The sequence below is a fragment of the Cyanistes caeruleus genome, chromosome 9, assembly GCF_971803275.1.
Source record: "Cyanistes caeruleus chromosome 9, bCyaCae1.hap1.1, whole genome shotgun sequence".
Classification (NCBI taxonomy): domain Eukaryota; kingdom Metazoa; phylum Chordata; class Aves; order Passeriformes; family Paridae; genus Cyanistes; species Cyanistes caeruleus.
In genome coordinates, this window is record NC_141709.1 from 18,084,261 (window position 1) to 18,102,664 (window position 18,404).

General features: G+C 36.1%; 1 protein-coding gene and 1 long non-coding RNA gene across 14 annotated transcripts in view; one reads left to right on the plus strand and one right to left on the minus strand.

The window, feature by feature from the left end:
• EVI5 (ecotropic viral integration site 5) overlaps window positions 1-14,305 on the plus strand; it is a 78,180-nt gene extending 63,875 nt beyond the window's left edge. For all 9 annotated transcript variants that reach the window (XM_086901906.1, XM_086901907.1, XM_086901909.1 and 6 more), the window contains one exon: window positions 13,028-14,305. In XM_086901906.1, coding sequence (XP_086758032.1) covers window positions 13,028-13,333 — 306 coding nt within the window. In that variant the 3' untranslated portion in view covers window positions 13,334-14,305. The remainder of the gene's footprint in view (window positions 1-13,027) is intronic.
• Window positions 1-18,404, minus strand: part of LOC111932799 (uncharacterized) — a 77,130-nt gene that overhangs the window by 54,334 nt on the left and 4,392 nt on the right. Inside the window, exon 1 of one of the 5 annotated variants that reach the window (XR_002866338.2) lies at window positions 16,866-16,968. The exons of the other annotated variants lie outside the window; for them this stretch is intronic. This is a non-coding gene — a long non-coding RNA (uncharacterized LOC111932799). Of the gene's footprint in view, window positions 1-16,865; window positions 16,969-18,404 lie in introns of those variants that run through there. 5 annotated transcript variants of the gene reach the window in all.

Consider the following 18,404-nt stretch of genomic DNA (forward strand, 5'->3'; position numbering starts at 1 on the left):
TATTAAGTGCTGTACTTCCTTTCCTCCTTATTGGCTGAGTTTGTGATTTACTGGGCACAAAGTTGTTTGGTGGTTGTGACTTACGACTTTATTGTTGAAGGCTGAAACTAGTGTGAAAACCTGAAATGCTGAGGATCATCACAAACAGGAAGTCATGATGTAAACTACTTTGAGAGCTTTTAATATGTACTAGCCTTAGACACTGCCTTTTCAGAATCATGTGTTTGGTTGCCATTTTTTCTTTTCATTAATTGAAATCTTTCCACCTAGCATTTTCGTTCTTCTTCCTATTACCTCCCATTCTTAAAGCTACCTCTGCAACATTCTTGACTTCTAGCTTAGTGGGATATATTTTCTCATTGTGCAGCCCAACAGGCTGCAGCTTCTGTGAAGCAGCTTTTGTTACTCTTGTCAGTAAGTACAGAAGCTTGGTTGCCCTGTGTTTGGCACAGCAGAAATAGGGTCTAGTGATCAGTCTATTTTGTCACTTTGACCTTCCAGTTCATGTGCTTTAACTGATGTAATATAAATGACAGGAGCACACAGACACCATAAGGTTGTACTGTGGTTAGATACCTCCAGGCTGCACCAGGATTACTAGTATTTCACAGAAGTTGCCTTTGATTAGATGCAGAAATGTTATGTGAAAGCAACTTCTGTGAAACATTTTTACTGTTCAAGAGACTATTTTGCTAAGTAGGTAGTATCCAGTTAAAGCTGTTAAACTATGTGGAAATTAATACAGTGGAAGTTTGGCCTGTTACAAGTTTCCATTAAGTAAATTTGAAGGCTTAAGAAAAACTATGACTACTGAACAAGCTGTTACTCTTTCAACACAAATCATATGCTGGAGAAACAAGGAGATTTTTTGTAGTTTTCCACCTTTTCCTTTTAATTAAAACTGAATAGAATTAAATTATATATAAACTGCTGAAGTTCTGCATTTCATGCACTATCTCTCTGTATGTGCAGTCACTTTATATATATTACCCAGCAGCTGTTTCTGCTTCCTGTTGGATGTTGCAAGGCTTGTATGTGTTACCTAGATTACAGGGGTGGTACAAAAGATTAGAATTGATGTGCTTACCCACAAACTACACTGGCAGACCACAAGACACCTTGGGAGACAAAAGCAAGTGGTTTCCAGTCTTTCAGACTTTGTGATTTAGGACTGAAGTGCTTAAGTTGTTTCATATGAAATTTGACAAAGTTTGCATTTGTCACACTGTTACGTGATTTTTGTCGCTCTTGGAATCCTTTAATGTGTTTGTTTTGCTGTAAAATTTCAGGTTTTTATCTTTATATACTATTGTATTTCAAATGTGGATTTGGTCTAATCTTATGACAGTTTTCATATTAAAAGCTGAATTCTGCCTAACGTGTTGCTTGTACAAAAGCAAGTAGCCTCTACAGTTTGGGATTGTGGATATATATTGGCTATCTGTGTTAGAGGACAGCTTTATGAAGGCAACAGCAACACACAGAAACAGCACTTCCTTCACTTAAGACATTTTATCCTTAGAAAGCAGGACTATGGATGTTAAAGACAGCCCATTCAATTTTGCTATGACATCTGTGCATCTGCAGGGACTATTCCACCTACCATGAATTTAGAGATATTGCTGGAGTTTTTGTCTTTTTTTTTGTGCATGCATCTGCTATTGACCAATGTCAGAGGGAGAATACAGAGCTTTTGCATAGCTGTTTCTTTCTAATGAGAGATCCTTTTGACAAATAATTAGTTGCAGTATTTTGAGAAGAAGCAAGGATGATGTGCAAATCATATGCAGGTGTGTCTGATATTTGAATGAAAACCAAAATTCTGATGTTAGTGTGGCACACTGGTCTAGCACAAACTACAGCCTACCCACTTAATGGTGTCTCAGCATGGCTAATGGAAAAGAACAAGATGGCAAATAACAGGAGCATTACTATTCAGCCAAAATAATGTTCAGGCATTTAGAAAACTTATAATAGTATCTTGAAGTGAAATTCTAGAGATTAAATTCTTGCATATTGACAGTGCAGAAAATGGGGTGTTTTTAAAGGTATTTCCCATTTCGGTATCTGAAAACTTGATGGCTCCTCAAAGAAGTAGTGAGCATTAGTTTGCTACTCCTCCATTTCCACATATGTATAGTTTATCTAGGAATGGATCTGATATTACGTTTTAAGAACCTAATGCAGTCAGTAAGATTCTGATATAGGTGTTATCTCTTGGTCTGATCATGCTCCTGGTGAGCTAACATTTTGAGATTGGCTTAATGAAAAGAGATATAAAAGTTGGAGATTAAATACTGTGCTTTTAAAAGATTTTGCTTGTGTAAATAAAATTCAAGACACTTTAAGTAATGACTTTGAGGATAAATAATGTATAAGTTGTGACCAACAGAGTAATTGGTTATAAGACTGAATTAAGGATATATCTTGCAACTCGCATTAGTCTTCTAGGCTTTCACTGCTGAAACTGAAATGGAGAAGGGGAAGTGAACTTGTAGCCCATCAGTGTGAAGGATTAAAAAAATTCACCTATGTGGACCACACTATTAAATACCTAAATAAAATTCAATGCACTATAGTACACAGAATGAAATATTGAACCGCATTAACAGTTCCTTTAGTCTTAAATACCATAAATTTATATGGTAGGTAAACTTTGTTTTAAAGATGTAAATTATTTCTTCCTTATATTTTTTATTATTAGTTAATAATTTTAAATCAGTGAGTAGTTCTGGGCCCCAGCACAGATTGATCCAGGTTGTCTCCTGAAGAGATGAGGAATGTCCTTACAAGCAGCTAAATGATAATTCCTGTATTAGCCATGGATGAGAACAAAATTATGATGCTGCTTATGGCCCATTGGAGTAGCACAAGATGAGCTGGCCACTTCTAGCAGCATTCCTAACTCCTATTTCTCTCATAATAATTGCATCTGGGCTTGATGATGGGATACCAGTGGGAAGCATTGTTCTTTTCATCTCATAATTTTATTATTAGGCTTCTATTGACTCAAATTCAATGCTTACCAAATTAAATCTTCTCTTATCTGATGCACCACTAGACTACATTCAGAAGCAGAGCAAATAACTTGGAGTAAATAATATAGCTTTGCATAATGGAGATGAATAACTGGGGAAAGTAAATTGTAGTTAAAGTTCAATCTACCAGAAATTATTTGCAATTAGATATAATGTTCTTTTAGTTAGTCTCTTGCTAAATTATTCTACCGCCCCAGCCCCCCCCCCCCCCCCCCCCCCAATATTTCTTCTGGAAGAAGTGTACCGTTCTTTTTTCATGTAGTACAAGCACGAATACATTTGTCTCTTGGAAACTGTGATTTTACTTGCTCACTTTCATAAAGCAGCTAATATTTGCAGGATTCATTCTGGTCAGTTTTTACTTCAGTCAATTATTTTCCCTTCATAGCTCTCGGTAAAACATAGTCCTCAGTAATGTTGGTTGAAAGTCTTGTATGAACTCTTGTAAAGCACTTGTTTCTCCATACAGACTAGAGTCACATTAACATCTTGTAATAGTTTTTTTAACTAGACTAATGCTTTCAAAATATTTCAAAATATGTGACTCTCTATAAATGTTTTCTTACTTGATAAGAAATGTTGTCCTTGAAAGGAAATATGTTAGCCCTCAGATTTACAAAGTAAGCATTTCAGCTTGTGGTGGAAGTTTATAGCACAATAAATCATGTGCTTTTCTTTTACCGTATCTTGCAAAAACAGTTGGACAAGAGATGATCAGATTTTTCCCTCCCCACAAGTAAAGCTCTTGCAAGGACAGCTAAAAATGTAGTTGCTTTACTAGTATGTGTCAAAGTTACAGAACTTCTGTGCTGGCAGAGTCTGATTTAAGTGGTTGTGGTCAGTCTGAGGAACCTGTGATGTGATAAGATAGCGTTTGTGAGGTCATGTGGTTTGCAAACACCCAATCTAATGTAGCAGCTTTGTCTACACAGGATAGTTAAATATATACTCTATACTTTTCTAAAGTGAATTGCTTTATTCCTTTAACTCAGCTTGTCCTTAAAAACATCAGAGATGTTATACTGGCTTGATAATACCCAGATTATTACTGAAAGATTGAACTGATTGGGAGACTTAATTATCCAGTAACTTTCGCCATTTAGTTGCCCTTAATAAAGCAACTAACTTTAGACACTGTCTCGCTAAATAAGCAATAGACAGATGGAAGCTACAATGGAATCCCTGTGTATTTTATGACCATCATTTATTTAACTCAATTAACTTTGAGTGGTCACAGTGTAATTAACACAGACATGTTACACTTGCCCAAAATGTCAGTCTTTATTCTATAATGGTGGTATTTCATTCAATGAATCATCATCTTTGCATCAGATAAGGTTGATTCCTCTCCCTTCCTCCCTGGTAGCACCACCAACAAAATATTTTCCATCCCTCGTGAGGGTGAAGAAAACCTCTAAATGTGATCAATGTAACCAGGACAATGATGTAGTCTGTCCTTAAATGGAACAGGTATGACTTTGTTTATTTGGATGAGGGCAATGGTTTTTGGTATGAATCTTAACTGTTTCACTGCCATTAGTGACAGATTGAATTCAGTGCTAAAATAAATGAAGATTGGTGAATGCTGTTTTTATAAACATTTCCCCCCTTTTTTTCCTGACTATGTCCTACACATCACAGCTCAAGATGTGTCTTGCTGAGCAATATAATAGTTCTCGATTGCAGCACTAGAGATGAATAAAGTTAGCTATAATTAATTACACTGTGTCCTTTGTGTGGATTGCCAAAGCAAGTAAACCAATTAGAGATAGTTATTTTATTATCATGGCATTATAATGTTCTTGATTGTTGAATCTGTGTGACCTGTCTGCTTTATGATTAGAGCTGTCAGGGTGTGTCATGTTTTTCCGCCTATAAATCAAGTTTTGGGGATTGAAAAATGGAGGAATTGAAGCTCTACTGGTTTATCTGAGTGGTTGTTCCCTGCAGAAATTGTGTGTTAGCACCCATACACAGGTGCCAACTGTGAGAGAAAACAAGCTCAGGAGAAGACTGCTATATATTAATTTGTAATAGGTCTCTAAGTTTATCTGAATATAAGCAGAGCAAACAGTGGAAATGTGGTGGAAACACCTCCTAGAATTTTTTTATCAGTTTGAGCGGCAGCCAGCACAGATGAGAGCAGTTTCTGCAATCAGGGGCAAAAATATTATGTAGTCTATTTAAAAATGCTGAGTTTAAGTCCTGCTTTTAAAGTACAGAGTAAAAGTGTGAAATGTTCATTTCCTGCAACGGGTGCATTTTCAGTCTCTATCAGCCGGTACATTCTAGTTAATGCCTGAGGTTTCAGTAACGTTTGTATTTATAGATGCATATGGTAGGAGAAGGAGTATTGAGATTTAGGTGTTTTCTTGAATGTAATACTTGCAGTACATTAAGTGTAATTATACTGCTGTTTTAAAATATTTTTGTTGCTGTATCCTCACTCCAAACAAGCACTTCCATTAGAGCTACTTGTAGAAAGAGTTTCTGGGAATTTTTCTAGTAGGTAGAAGGAAAATTCCTAGGCCTGTCATCCTGGAACTTCCTTTGGAACTGCACACAGTCTCACTACAACAAACCTGTCAGCTCTTAGAAAAATTCCCTCAAGAAATAAAGCCTGACACAGTTACCAAATACTGACTTCTTTTCAAAATATCATTAAAGCTGGGTATTCCTCAGCACTGTTGCTATTTCATTGCATATTTGATACATAACTTCAAAGTTTAACTTGATTACACTGCACTAGATCAAAACTAGATACTTTAACCATACAGTGCAGTGATCAAAAAGTCATGACCTCCCATCGATCGCTTTATTGGTTTCCTGTTCTGATTCACTGGAAACCTTCTGGTCTGAACATTTGTTGCTGGTTTTTATCTTTGTCACGTTTACAATGCAGCAGACTTGCCTATGGTAAAAATGATATACAACATATATTTAACATCATATTTCATTTTAGTTCATGTACTCTCAAAATGATCATGTTGAAAAAACCTTTTTATAAAAACTTAAGTCAAGAAATTTAAGAGTACATTCAGAGCAGTATGAAATAGATGGACAACTGGAGATGAGGTTTCTTTTAATGCATTAAAATTGTTCCATAGATTTTATTTAATCTTTCTGATAGCTATAGGGATTTTGTAACACATTTTGTGTTACTCTTAGACTGAATATGACTTACAGAAGCTGTCAGTTTAAAACAGAGGCCAAATATTTAAATGCTGTTAAAAAAACCCCAAAGCCTGAAATTACTCAGTCTTGGAAATTCTCTGCTGCTCTTTCACTCTTCACTTACAATGCACTGCAGGGGTTTTATCTCTTTCTAGTGGCACAATCAGCAAAGTTAATTTTATAATGAGATAAATATTTCAGGTTGTACAGCAATATGTTGGTCATCCTTTTAAAATATGAGTTTCAAAAACAAAGGTAATAGTTTCCTTAAATGGGAGACTTAATTAATTGCATACATAATCTTTGTTTCCAAAGAGCTAATTAATGGGGCGGATTCAATTAATGTTGTAGTACCTTATGACTGTTGCTTTTAAGCCTACTATAGATGGAAATAAAAAATAAAAAAAAGAAACGAAAGAAAAAAAAATAAAAATAAAGTCAGAGACTCTCTGTGTTTTTTCACTTTTAAGAATAGCAGCCTTAGTGGCTCAGCCAGAAAAAGGAGCCTAGGTCTGTTCAGGTATTTAATATTGTCACTCACTGCTGTTCTGGCTTGGGTCCACAGTAGAATTATCCAGCCTGGAGTTTACTGCTTGCTCTGATTTCTGATTAGCTAGTGTTGCCAGTTTCAAGGAGGTTTTGCTGCAATTGCTTGAAGAAGTGGATAAAATGATACTGCAGCTATATTAGATTGAATCCATTTATAAACTCCAATGATCACAGAATTAACTAGGTTGAAAAAGACCTTTGTGATCATTGAGTCCAGCCTGTGACCTAACCTAACACCATCTTAACAACTAGACCATGGCACTAAGTGCCACATCCAGTCTTAAACACCTCCAGGGATAGTGACTCTACCACCTCCCTGGGCAGCCTGTTCCAGTGCTCACTCATTTTTCTGTGAAGACTTTTTTCCTAATGTCCAGCCTAAACTTCCCCTGGCACAACTTAAGACTTTGTCATCTTGTCCTGTTGCTGATTACCTGGGAGAAGACCCCCTATCTTGCTATAAACTACTTTCAGGGACTTGTACAGACGGATAAGGTCTCCCCTGAGCCTCCTCCTGTCCAGACTTAACAACCCCGGTGTCTATAGCTGCTCCTCACAGGGCTTGTGTTCTAGATCTTTCACCAGCATTATTGGATGTGTTTGAGCATCTCAACAGCCCTTCTAAATTGAGGGGCCCAGGTCTGAAAACAGCACTTGAGGTGCAGCTTAACCGGTGCCGAGTACAGGGGAAGAATGGTTTCTGCATTGTAATATCTGCTGGATATAATATTTGTCTGGACTGATATTTGTGTCCTTAGTGGCAGCACATTTCCCACAAATTCCATTGGAGATGCTCCAATTACTTGATTTGCTGTAATAAGCATTTTTCCAGAAGTAGTTAGTGGGAGTGTTTTTAAAGAAGTGACAGTGTACCTGTATGCCTTAAACTGGAGTCATCTTGTTACAATAGGAGAGTCGTCACTAAGTAGCAGTCAGCTGTTATGTATGATAAGCATTAGATGCTGTGGACACTCAGGAATTTTTAATTTGCTTTTCTTCATGTTAAATGTGATTATATTTAATAGTTCATAACTGATTTTTTTTTTTAAATTGACTTGTAATTTTCTAAATATCTGTTTTTCATGGTGCCAAGTTGACAATATTTTTCTGAATTATAGGAAAGGTACTTGAGAATCCTTATGAGTTATTTCTTCAGCTAAATGTGGTTAGATCATATTTTCAGCAACCTAGTTTTCTTTTGAATCGTCTTTGGGTTTTAAGTAGGAAATCTTATGAAGAGTTTAAACTGTTACTAAGGTTGGAACAAATAAAGAAGGAACTCTGATTTTTAGATTCCTCTTCTTTATAAGTAAAAGCACTGAGAATTCAGGATCTTTACTCTTTAAATAAATATTTAAATTGACATACTGCCTTCTGCCAAAACCAATTTAATTCACCCAAGGCAGTGGTCATATTTCAATCTCACTTGTGTATTTCTTTGTTATCTAACTGTGACTAGATTTAATACTTATTGTCAAGCTTTGTTGAAACCTGTCTTTACTATTTTGGAATTGAGTAAATTTCAAGAATTAGTTACTGAAGCCTTTTAAAGGGAGCAGACAGTAGTATTTTAGTTTGACTTTTCACCACTGAATTCCGAACTTAAAACTGCACAGGTTACAACATAAAAATGTCTTTCAGAGATTAGGTTGAACTCTTTCACAAAGTCCCACTTGAAAGTTTAACTTCTGTTCCCTTCTCAAAAAAACCAAAGGGGCTTAGAAATATAACTTGCTTGCAACTATTACTCTTCAAACTTGATTTTATGGTTTAATATACAACACCTTTTGAATTGTTTAAAATGTCTAAATTTCTCTTTACTGTTTCTCCTTCATGCCTGGCTTGATGAGGCAGTCAGCATCAGGTAAGAAAGTTTATTCTAAGGTTCAAGGATCTGATTGTTAGCCTGTTTTCAGCTCTCCTGTATTGGTGGAAGCACACTGTTACCTGTTAAGAGTATGTACAGTTAAGTATTTTCATATGTTGACCAGTAGACATACAGTTTGTCTTTAAAATGCTGCGTTCTTTAGACAAAAGAAGGTATGTCAATGAACACATTATTAAGATTTTGTTCTTGATTCAGCTGGCTTTTGAAGGGATAATAATGAGATATATATTTTGATCACATAATGTTATTAGCCCTTTGAAATGTCCTGAAGACCATGTAAATGTGCTGTAGTGAAAACTGGGTTAAAGCTGCAGTTATATATAAAATATGACCTGGATTTGAGAATCAAAAGCAAAACACATGGGGTTTACCAGGCCTGGTTTTTTATTGGTTGCCTTTTTTTTTTTTCTTTTTTTTTTTTTTAGCAGATGTGATCAGATTTGAGATTGTTGCAAAACTGAAGCAGTAAGAAAAAGGTTCCTTTAAATGTTACTTGTTGGAGTGACAGAGATCTAGTTCCCTTCACATGAAGGAAGGCCAGACCCAAAACTGAAAGCCTTTAACTAATATCGACTGTACAAAAGAGAACAGAAACTAAGAGACCCTGGGGTGCAAGTCCATACTTTGCTAAACATGGCTGTAGTTCCTTCAGAGATAAGTACAGAGGAGAACTAGGGTATGGGGGAGTGTTTGGGTTGGGTCCACACATGCTGCATTCCAAGCCCTTAGTTGGATTTCCCATTGTCTTGATATGCTTGGCTAGATGAATGGCAAGATCTTGGCCTAATGCTTTAGTTCCTACCTTAAGCTCTTTTTCCATGTTCAAATGAAACAGTGACAGCAAGAATCTCAAGTCTGTCTTAAGCTGACAAATGAATTTCAGTGTGAATGAGCTGATTATTCATCTATTGCAAAATCTAAGCCATACCTACACAATGGCAAACATAGAATTGGTAGTTACAAATCAGCTATTGAGTCCTCTTGACACTGGCTTAGCATGCAGCAGCAGCCTAATCAGACAAGGCAACATTGGGCATTAATAGGAAGTACGTTAAAAACCAAATAAAAGGAGCCGTATTGCCTCTTGGTATGTGAGATATATGTAGAGAGTTGGATGGAAGTAGAGAGTTTAAAAAAGGTCTGTAGGAATGTTAAAAGGAACTGAATGGTAGTCGTCTTGATTAGTGCCTGTTGATGAGAGGCTAAAATGGACTGGAACTCATCTGTTCTAGAGAGAAAGCTGAAGAAGGTACTGTGATGTAAGTTGCAGAATAATAACCACTGAACTGCTTTTCACCACTTGTTCCTTCATTATTAGAATTTGGGGGCAGTTACTGAAACAAATAGATTAGTTTAAAACAAATAAAGAAATTTCTGGAATTTACTGCCACAGGAAGATGTGGAAGTAAACAGCAAGTTATATTATCAGTCATGAATGGCTGGTCTACAAACATATGCCAAACCAGCTAGAAAAATATTTCACTCGTATTTGCTACAACAGCTTCTGGACAACTGAGTGGAGGCTTGCTAACATGAATGTCCTGTTGTCATTGTTGGAGGCACCATATTAGGCTGATGGACCCTGCCCTAAGCCAATAGGACAGTAACATTCCCTCCTTGGAAAAAGATACTTTTTTTTAGAAGTGTAGAGCCTCACTTGCTAGACTGTAAAGTTATGTGAGATTACAAAACTTTAGGAAAACTCCATTTTAGAGCTTTTGGTTTAATTGTGTAAGTGCAGGCTGTCTGCAGGTTGTTTCAAATGCTTTGAGAAGCCATAGAAGGCCTTCCTGATTGCAATAAAAATTCCAAATAATTAAGCTCCTTCAGAAACGTTCCTGAACAAATATGAGGTTGAAGGGCCCCTGAATAATCTTCAAGTATGAAAGTACACTTGCTCTTGTCAGTGCAGCCTAGTATACTGTTAGCCTTCATCACTGCCCAGGGACAGTATGGATTCAAGCTTAGCTTAGACTCCTGTGTCTCGGGACCCCATTGTCCTCTTCAACAGTGTTGCTCTCCAGCCTGTTGATCCCCATAATATAAACAAGGTCTATGCCACAGTGTTCTGGCTGAGGTGGCCATTTCTGAAGCAGACAGAAATTCTGGAGCTCTATGACCGTTGATAAACATGTAGTGTGTATTCTGTGCACTATGTTCATGTTTCTTCACAGCAGTCTGTTTCCCCTTGTATGTGAGGAGTGCTTAAGAAAAAAAGGCAGGCAAGTGGAAAGCTGAAGATCAAATGTGTTTCTGTAAAGTTAGAGATTTGTTATTCTAATGAAAGGAGGCACAAAGATAACACAGTGTTTTCTGAGACTCCCTGGAGGAACTGGCAAAGGCTGTGTCTATTCATGATTATTTTCACCAACAGCATTTTCCAGACTCCCATTTGGAAAGGTTGCTGCCTAAAACTGTGAAACCATGATTTTGTCATGTTACCTAAATAACTTCATCTAAAGGTATCATGTTTAAGTCTTCAGGAAAACATTTGAGGTCATTGGCTTGCCTTTCTGAGTGTTCAAAACAACTAACACTGAGTATCAGCTTTATAATTTCAGGTGAACCAATGGCTTAACTATACAGACCTAAAAGCATATAATTTCTTACTCTAATATGAAGTTTGTAATCAATTGTACAGCAGTTCTTTTTTTTCCTGTGGTGAGGGTGGAGGGAAATTGTTGGGTTTATGTGTTTTATTTTCTTAGTGACTAAAATTGATAGCTGTTTTGGAAAATTCATGTGGTAGCTAATCTGATCATATTGCAGGATATTTTCAAGAATATATTTCTAAGTAACACAAGAATGTCTGTACCAGGCTTTCTTGCGTCTAGGCATATAAGCTAGTAAAAATTATCTATTCCAGATATATTTATGTTTGGTGTAAGCTGATTTTGCTTGCATCATGAGTTATGTTGTACAAGTGTGGAGCTCTGTTTTGCTTGTCTTTATACAAAGTCCTCATGAAACACCAGCAGCCCATGTGTATGTGAAGAAAATGCAAAAACCTAATGTTAGTATGCACAGAAACAACAATTCCTAACAGAAAACAGGGACTTTTTTGCTATAGTACCAAAAGCTGGAGTTTTTACATGCTAACATGCAATTTAATAGCTTCTAGCATGATTATGACTCTTGTGATCTTTTTTCAACTCCTTTTTTATTCTCATCTTCTGCACAAGCCCATGGTAAGTACAGAGATTCCTTCTTCCCCAAATGGACAGGTAAAATCTCCTATTGGTGTCAATACTGAGGACATGCCAACTTTTTTTATTTATCAAAGTGAATATTGCTTCTGATTTCTGAAACATCAACAGATTTTGGTAAAGAAACTCCTCAGCATTTTATTCCTTCTATTCTTCAGGTTTCTCACGGTAAAAAGTCATTTCCAAAGTAGCACTTGGTGCATCTTCCTTTTTAAGCTTTTAGAGTGGCATTTGGATTGTTCTATAATCCATTTTTAATGTTTATCTGCATGCTCAGGATTTTTGATTTTAATACTCTTAGACTGTCAAACTGACTCTGAGATATTTGCTACTAAAAGCTAACCAAAATGAAATTCTAGATCAAACAAACCAAAATACCACAAAAACAACCAAACTCAAGAATGTCTTCCATGAGTTGCAGTTATTTTTCATTAAATTAACAGGGGACTTGCCAGACTTTAGTGCTTTGGGTTTTAGTTTTGAGTAGCTTGAATGCATGGTTGAAATTGTGTATCACTCTGCAGCACACTGAATAAAAATGTTATTTATCTGTCTGTGGTCAGACAATAATTTTTATCTTGTTTGATGTCTTTTGCAACTACAATCTCTTTATATTGTACAGAGACGTTTCTCTCACACTACTTGATCTGAAATCTCATTTGCTCTGAATTAGATAATTAAGACACTTAATGCTACAATATAGACAGAACTGAACATATTCTTGGGAATTTTTCTCTGTGACTGTGAGCAGCTGGCAATATTCACTTGTGACCCTGTTCTTTGAAGAGGGGGCTTTCTCAAGTAAGAAAGCAGACAATACGAGAAAGAATGGCGCTGTAAAAGTAAAATGTTAAGCCCAGAAGTGCTGTCAAAACAAATGGGCCACTCTAGAAAATAGAAACCATCCTTGTGGGGATATTAAAAATGCAGTAAAAGAGGAATCTCTCATTACTGATTTTAAGTACCTTGATTGTTAAGCCTTAAAACTGTAATACTTGAAGTGTTCATCAAATGTGCTACTTTCAGATCTTTAATTTTATCCAGTAAGAGTTCAGTGAGGTATTTGTTGAAAATGAACTCGGTTTTTTTTTGTTTGGTTTTTGTTGTTTGGGGTTTTTTACTGCTGGACTCTTGAGCTGTAATTAACTGTCAACTTCCACTTTTTCTAACAGATCAAATGCCTAAAAGGCCAGAGAAACTTCTCAGACCAACCCACTTTTGATGGGATTCACATTGTCAACCATTTCACAGGAGATGATGAATCATTTCATTCTTCTGATGAAGATTTTATAACTAACTCCATACAGGAGAGTGGGGTGAACTTTCATCTTCCCAGGAGAACTGGTCAGATGTCTTTGGATCACACACTTGTAGACAGCAGTGACAGTGATACTGAGGAAAGTGCCCTTCAGACTGGGAATTCAGACAAGATGGTTTCTAAGCAGAGAAGAATGGAATCTTACTCTACTACTGTGTGATTATCACTGTGACTAGCACTGAAGACTTCCACCTTTCTTTAAGGCTGAAATTGTGAGGGAACTGAAACCATCTAGAAGTTGGTTTAGGTAACTATGGATTTGGTCTGGCCTGTGATAAATATATACATGTACTGTCTATCTGCCTTCTCTCTTTGCCAAATCTTACTAATGACATACCATTGCCATAAAATAGGCTGGGAAGAAGTTGATGTATGACAGTTTTGACAGTATTACTGAATGTTCTTTGGTTTAGAAACTGCAAATATATTATTTCTTTAATGTGTAAGAAGCATTTTTGCTGATCACAAACACAGGAATTATTTTCCTCAAAAGAAATTGCTTTTGTGCAATATTTTATGCTCTGAACAAATGTGTATGTTTTACATTGTTATCCTTTTGTGATCAAGATGGACCCTAGTAAACCATCTGATCATGACACACATATATATATATAATTATCTTATGCTTCTCAATTAGTTCTGGTTTTTTACTAAAGTTGATGGATGCCCACAGAAGGCTTGAAAGACAAGCCTTTATCTGTACTACTTCATATATGCAAATAATGGTCACTAATGTCATAAAGGTGTTTTTCACCATTTTCACTTAAACCTATGTGCATCTGCTTTTGATGTTGCTAAATAATAACTGGTCTGAATATGTTAATTACAATAATGTTTATTTTGTACATATTTATGTATCTACACCAAGCTGAAAATGTACATTACTCCATTTTATATGAGGAATGTAAATGTTGCGATATTACTGTCTCTGGTATTCTAACAGGAAAATGAATTCTGTATATATACACTAAAAGTGAATTACTAAATAAAGGCAAAACACTAACTTTGCATTAAGTTTCAGCCTAGCTACACTAACAGGCTCATGTCAGAAATGCTTGTTCAAAACACTATTGACTGAAATCTTTTACCTTCATGTATATGTAATGAAAATAAATTTTTCATGATTTAACAAGGTTGCAGCATTTACTGTTTAGTCCCTTCCAAGCTATAGTCCTTGGTTACCACATAGTTACTTGTAGGCTCTAGCTAGGTTCAAATAAGGTGAAGAATTATTCATGTCTTAGTTTTAATGAAGATGTGGTCAGTGCAGTGGAAATATCTACATTCAGTCCTCTTACAGTTTATATTACAGAACTATCTAGGAAATAAGCTATTGGTGCCATCACCAAACAGCTGTGATTGAGCAAAGCAGAAATAGCAGAGCTGAGCAATCTGCTCCTAATCTCCCAAAAATTGAGATCCAGTCAAACAGCCTTAGTTTCTTGGACAAGAGATTCTACTGTTGTCTTATGAAAATTTACGTGCACTTGCAGACATATTCTAGTCAAGAATATTCTGTTATAGCAATCCTATGTAATTAAGTAATCTTTAAGACTTCTTTTAGCAATGTTTGCAACTGTTCTATTAAATAAAAAGTAGCAATACAGAAGTTTGGTACTGATAGGCAGTGTGTATGTTAACCAGTTTGCTACCCATGAGAAGCAGTGCAGCTGTTTAAAATTGCAAAAAAGTATGGAAGCGTTCAGCTGAATGCATCTGCTAGTCCCATTAAGCATTTCCTTTCCATTTGTTTTGAATATATTTTCAGAAAGAAACAGCACAATTAGGAGATAACAAACACTCAAAGAATGATAGAGAAGACTGTATGGAAACAGCACATTATAGGCATCTCAACAATATTATCTGCCCCAGTGCAATCTAATTTAAATCTTAAAGCATGTAGGTGACAAATTCCAAATTACTGATCTCTGCAGCTCAAACTTGTTTCAGTGTTTCTGCCAAATTTCCCCATATCCTGACAGTGAATATGTAGTTCCAAGTACAGCCTGTGGAAATTGCCACTTCTGAGTTGAATTAGCTGAGTGATTCTTATTCCTGTTGAAAATGTCATGTCTGCAAAACCAAATCAGTACTTTCATTCACAAATGAGTAACAGTTGTCTTCTTTCCTTCCAATGAGCATCTGCTAATTTATGTTTGCACCTGGATCATTGTTGCCCAAGAGGATAGGTGACAAATGTCTTGTTGCCTGTCATCAATACCAGCTGCAAGCCTCTCTTAAAGGTAATGTTCTGTAATAAGTGGCAGGCATAAATTTCAGTTGGAGTGCCATAAAAACTCTGTCTGTTTGAATAGTGAAGTGTTATGATTTTGCAATAACTGCCTTACTGTTCAAGTGATAGCAAATGAGATTAGATGGCAAGGGTTATTTCCTGAACTTCTGTGGTTTTAAAGTAGAATAAATACTGATACTGAATAACAGCATAAATAAAAACATACAGAAGTCCTTATCCAACTGACTACATCTCTTCTAGTGATAAAAGTGAATCACTGAACATACTGCAGTTTCAGACTTGGTTGTACACAGACTATCCTAGAAAGACAGTCAAGGATAGGCTCTTCAGAATCATTCTGCTTTTTCTCCAACTCTTGGCAAATAAATGACACTAATCTCTTTGCATATGTATATTATAATTTGAATTTACATCAGCATAATGACAAATCATTAACATAATAGACAATAATATATAATAATGTGTCAATAAATAAAACATATTAATTATGCTGCACACTATGACCTTTCTTTTGTGACCTTCCAACAAACATTGCTATTTGCTTAGATTTGCTCTTGCATGCAGGCTGTAAAAGTTCAATATGAATACTAAAAGCATAAGGTAAAAAAGTATGTAAACATGAAAATACAGATTTCTGAATATGCAGCAAGTGCTGCAGCTGAGAAGACAGGTGGAATAGGGAAAGGGAGTGTCCTGCTATATGTGGACTTTTTGTGCAAATTGCTTTTTATGTTTGGTAGTAAAAATGGTTCTGATTTCCCCAATCTGAAAATCAAGTGCCTTTGTTGATCAGAGACTCCTCAACATCTACATTTTCTTATTTCTCCATGCTAGAGGAGTGAATATTTCAGGTACTAGTAGCATTTATTGTTAAACCTCTTTTAAGTAATTTCATTTCATGTATTAGAAGTTTTTAACGTTTATGAAAAATTTGTAATGTGACTAGTTTGGAGAAAATCCATCTGTGGAGTTAAGAAGAGTGTATTGCATTCACAGCTCAACAACTATTTGTTCACTTTGGTCAGGTTTTTATATTGTTTTGTTTCTCAACAAAAAGCAGGCATCATCTATATATACATCCACAAAGTACTATTTTCCACTAAATTCAATTTTCAACTGTATGGGCAATTTCTATATTAACTAAAATACATTGCTACAAAAAGGATAAAAAGAAGCAATCACATTGGAGTTTGCATAAATTTATCAAAACTTCTTTGTACATCCTGCTTTGAACTTGATCAGTAATGAACCTTCTTGTGGAACTGCAACACAGAACTGCATGTTTTTCTGGGGTATTAATGTGATCACTGTTTGATATCAGAGGCAATGTTAGTGACTTAGTGAAACTTGATGCTTAAAAACTTAAGCTAGAATGACCTAAAGGTACATTAGCATAAAAATATCCACATTTTATACGATATGCTGCTAATTCCCCTACCTGTAGAACCTCCAAATAATGTAATTCACTTGGGAGGACGGTAGAGACAATGCAAATCCCCTAGGAAAGCCATTATGGTAGTCCTGGAGACTAAAAAATCAACCTATAAGATAGAAGTTAGTGCAATCTATATGGAAACTATAGTGTTGTGTTCAATTATACACCAGCTACTAACTCTGTGTATTAAGAAGGAAGATGAAAGCTATGGATGACTAACGGATTTCTAGATTAAATGAGGTATATTTTGGTCTGTGAAATACTCTTACCAGTATATATTCTGTAATTCTCTGAGGGGTTTACGTGCTGATGGAGTTTTTTGGTTGTTTTTTGGAGGGGATGGATTGTTGGTTGGTTTTGGTTTGGGTTTTTTTTTTTGTTTACGCACTAGTCCAAGACATAAGAAAAATCAGTAAAATGCATTTACACAGTAGGCAACAGATACAAAAATTCTGACTGATGGAAAGCACACAGTAAATTGACTTCCAATGTAACATCAATATAGCATGAAGTTTCAGCTTCAGAGCAAACATGCTAATTTATGCATACCTACTCATTTCTGGACACTAAGATACAACTGCTAGATCCAAGATACAACACCTTAATGCTCTTCTTTTCCAGGAACTAATACCTTATTTCTCAGTTATGAAAAACAAAAGCAATGTGGCATACTCTTTGAATTGCATTGTACTGCACAAGTGACTGAAATTTCTAGTGCCCCACTTTGAGAACTAGAATTCCTATGAGAACATTTTGCATAGTATATGCTCTATAATAATTGATTCAACTTTTTGCTGTTCGTAATGGAGGTACATTCTGGATCCATTCCTTCCCAAAGCTGGAATCCCTCTTTTCATCCCACCCTTCAACACCACAGCTTACCGTCACTTTCCCTCTCCAGTTTGAGCTCACAGTGATAATTTTCTAATCTGCTCTAGGAGCAGCAAAAGTTACTTTGGTTTCCCCAGCAATCAAAAAATTGCAATCAAAATCACAGATTAATTTCTGACATATTTACAGCATGCATTTATGCCACAAGGAGGACCACAGAGGAGGTAGTGACAAGATGCTGAGAGGAAAAAAACAATAGGCAGCATATTAAAAGTAAGTTTTAAAAAGTTTTTAAAAAGTAAAGACACAGTTCTCAACAGAATGCACAGTGCTACAAGTTCTAGCAGTTTTTCAGTGGAATTATTCTGCATAACTGTGATCCCAAATTTTATCACTTTAAAGTGGGTATAAATTCCCCAGAGTATCACCCTTTTTGCTGCCTTCTCCCAGTCCTGACTCCCCCACACAGAAAACTGCTTCTCCTCCCCTCTGTACCAAGCAGTTAACCTGCCAAATCCTGTTCTTCAAATCCTTCCTCCTGTTGCAAAGTGTCTCATCACTTCTGAACGCAGAGATCTCACCTTTAGCTTGTCACCTTTGGTGCCTTATCTGATGTTGTTTTAGATCTAATGCTGACACCAGGCAACTACTGTAAACTGTGCAGTGAATTACACTGAGTAGCTCTTCAATCTTAAACACGATTATAATATA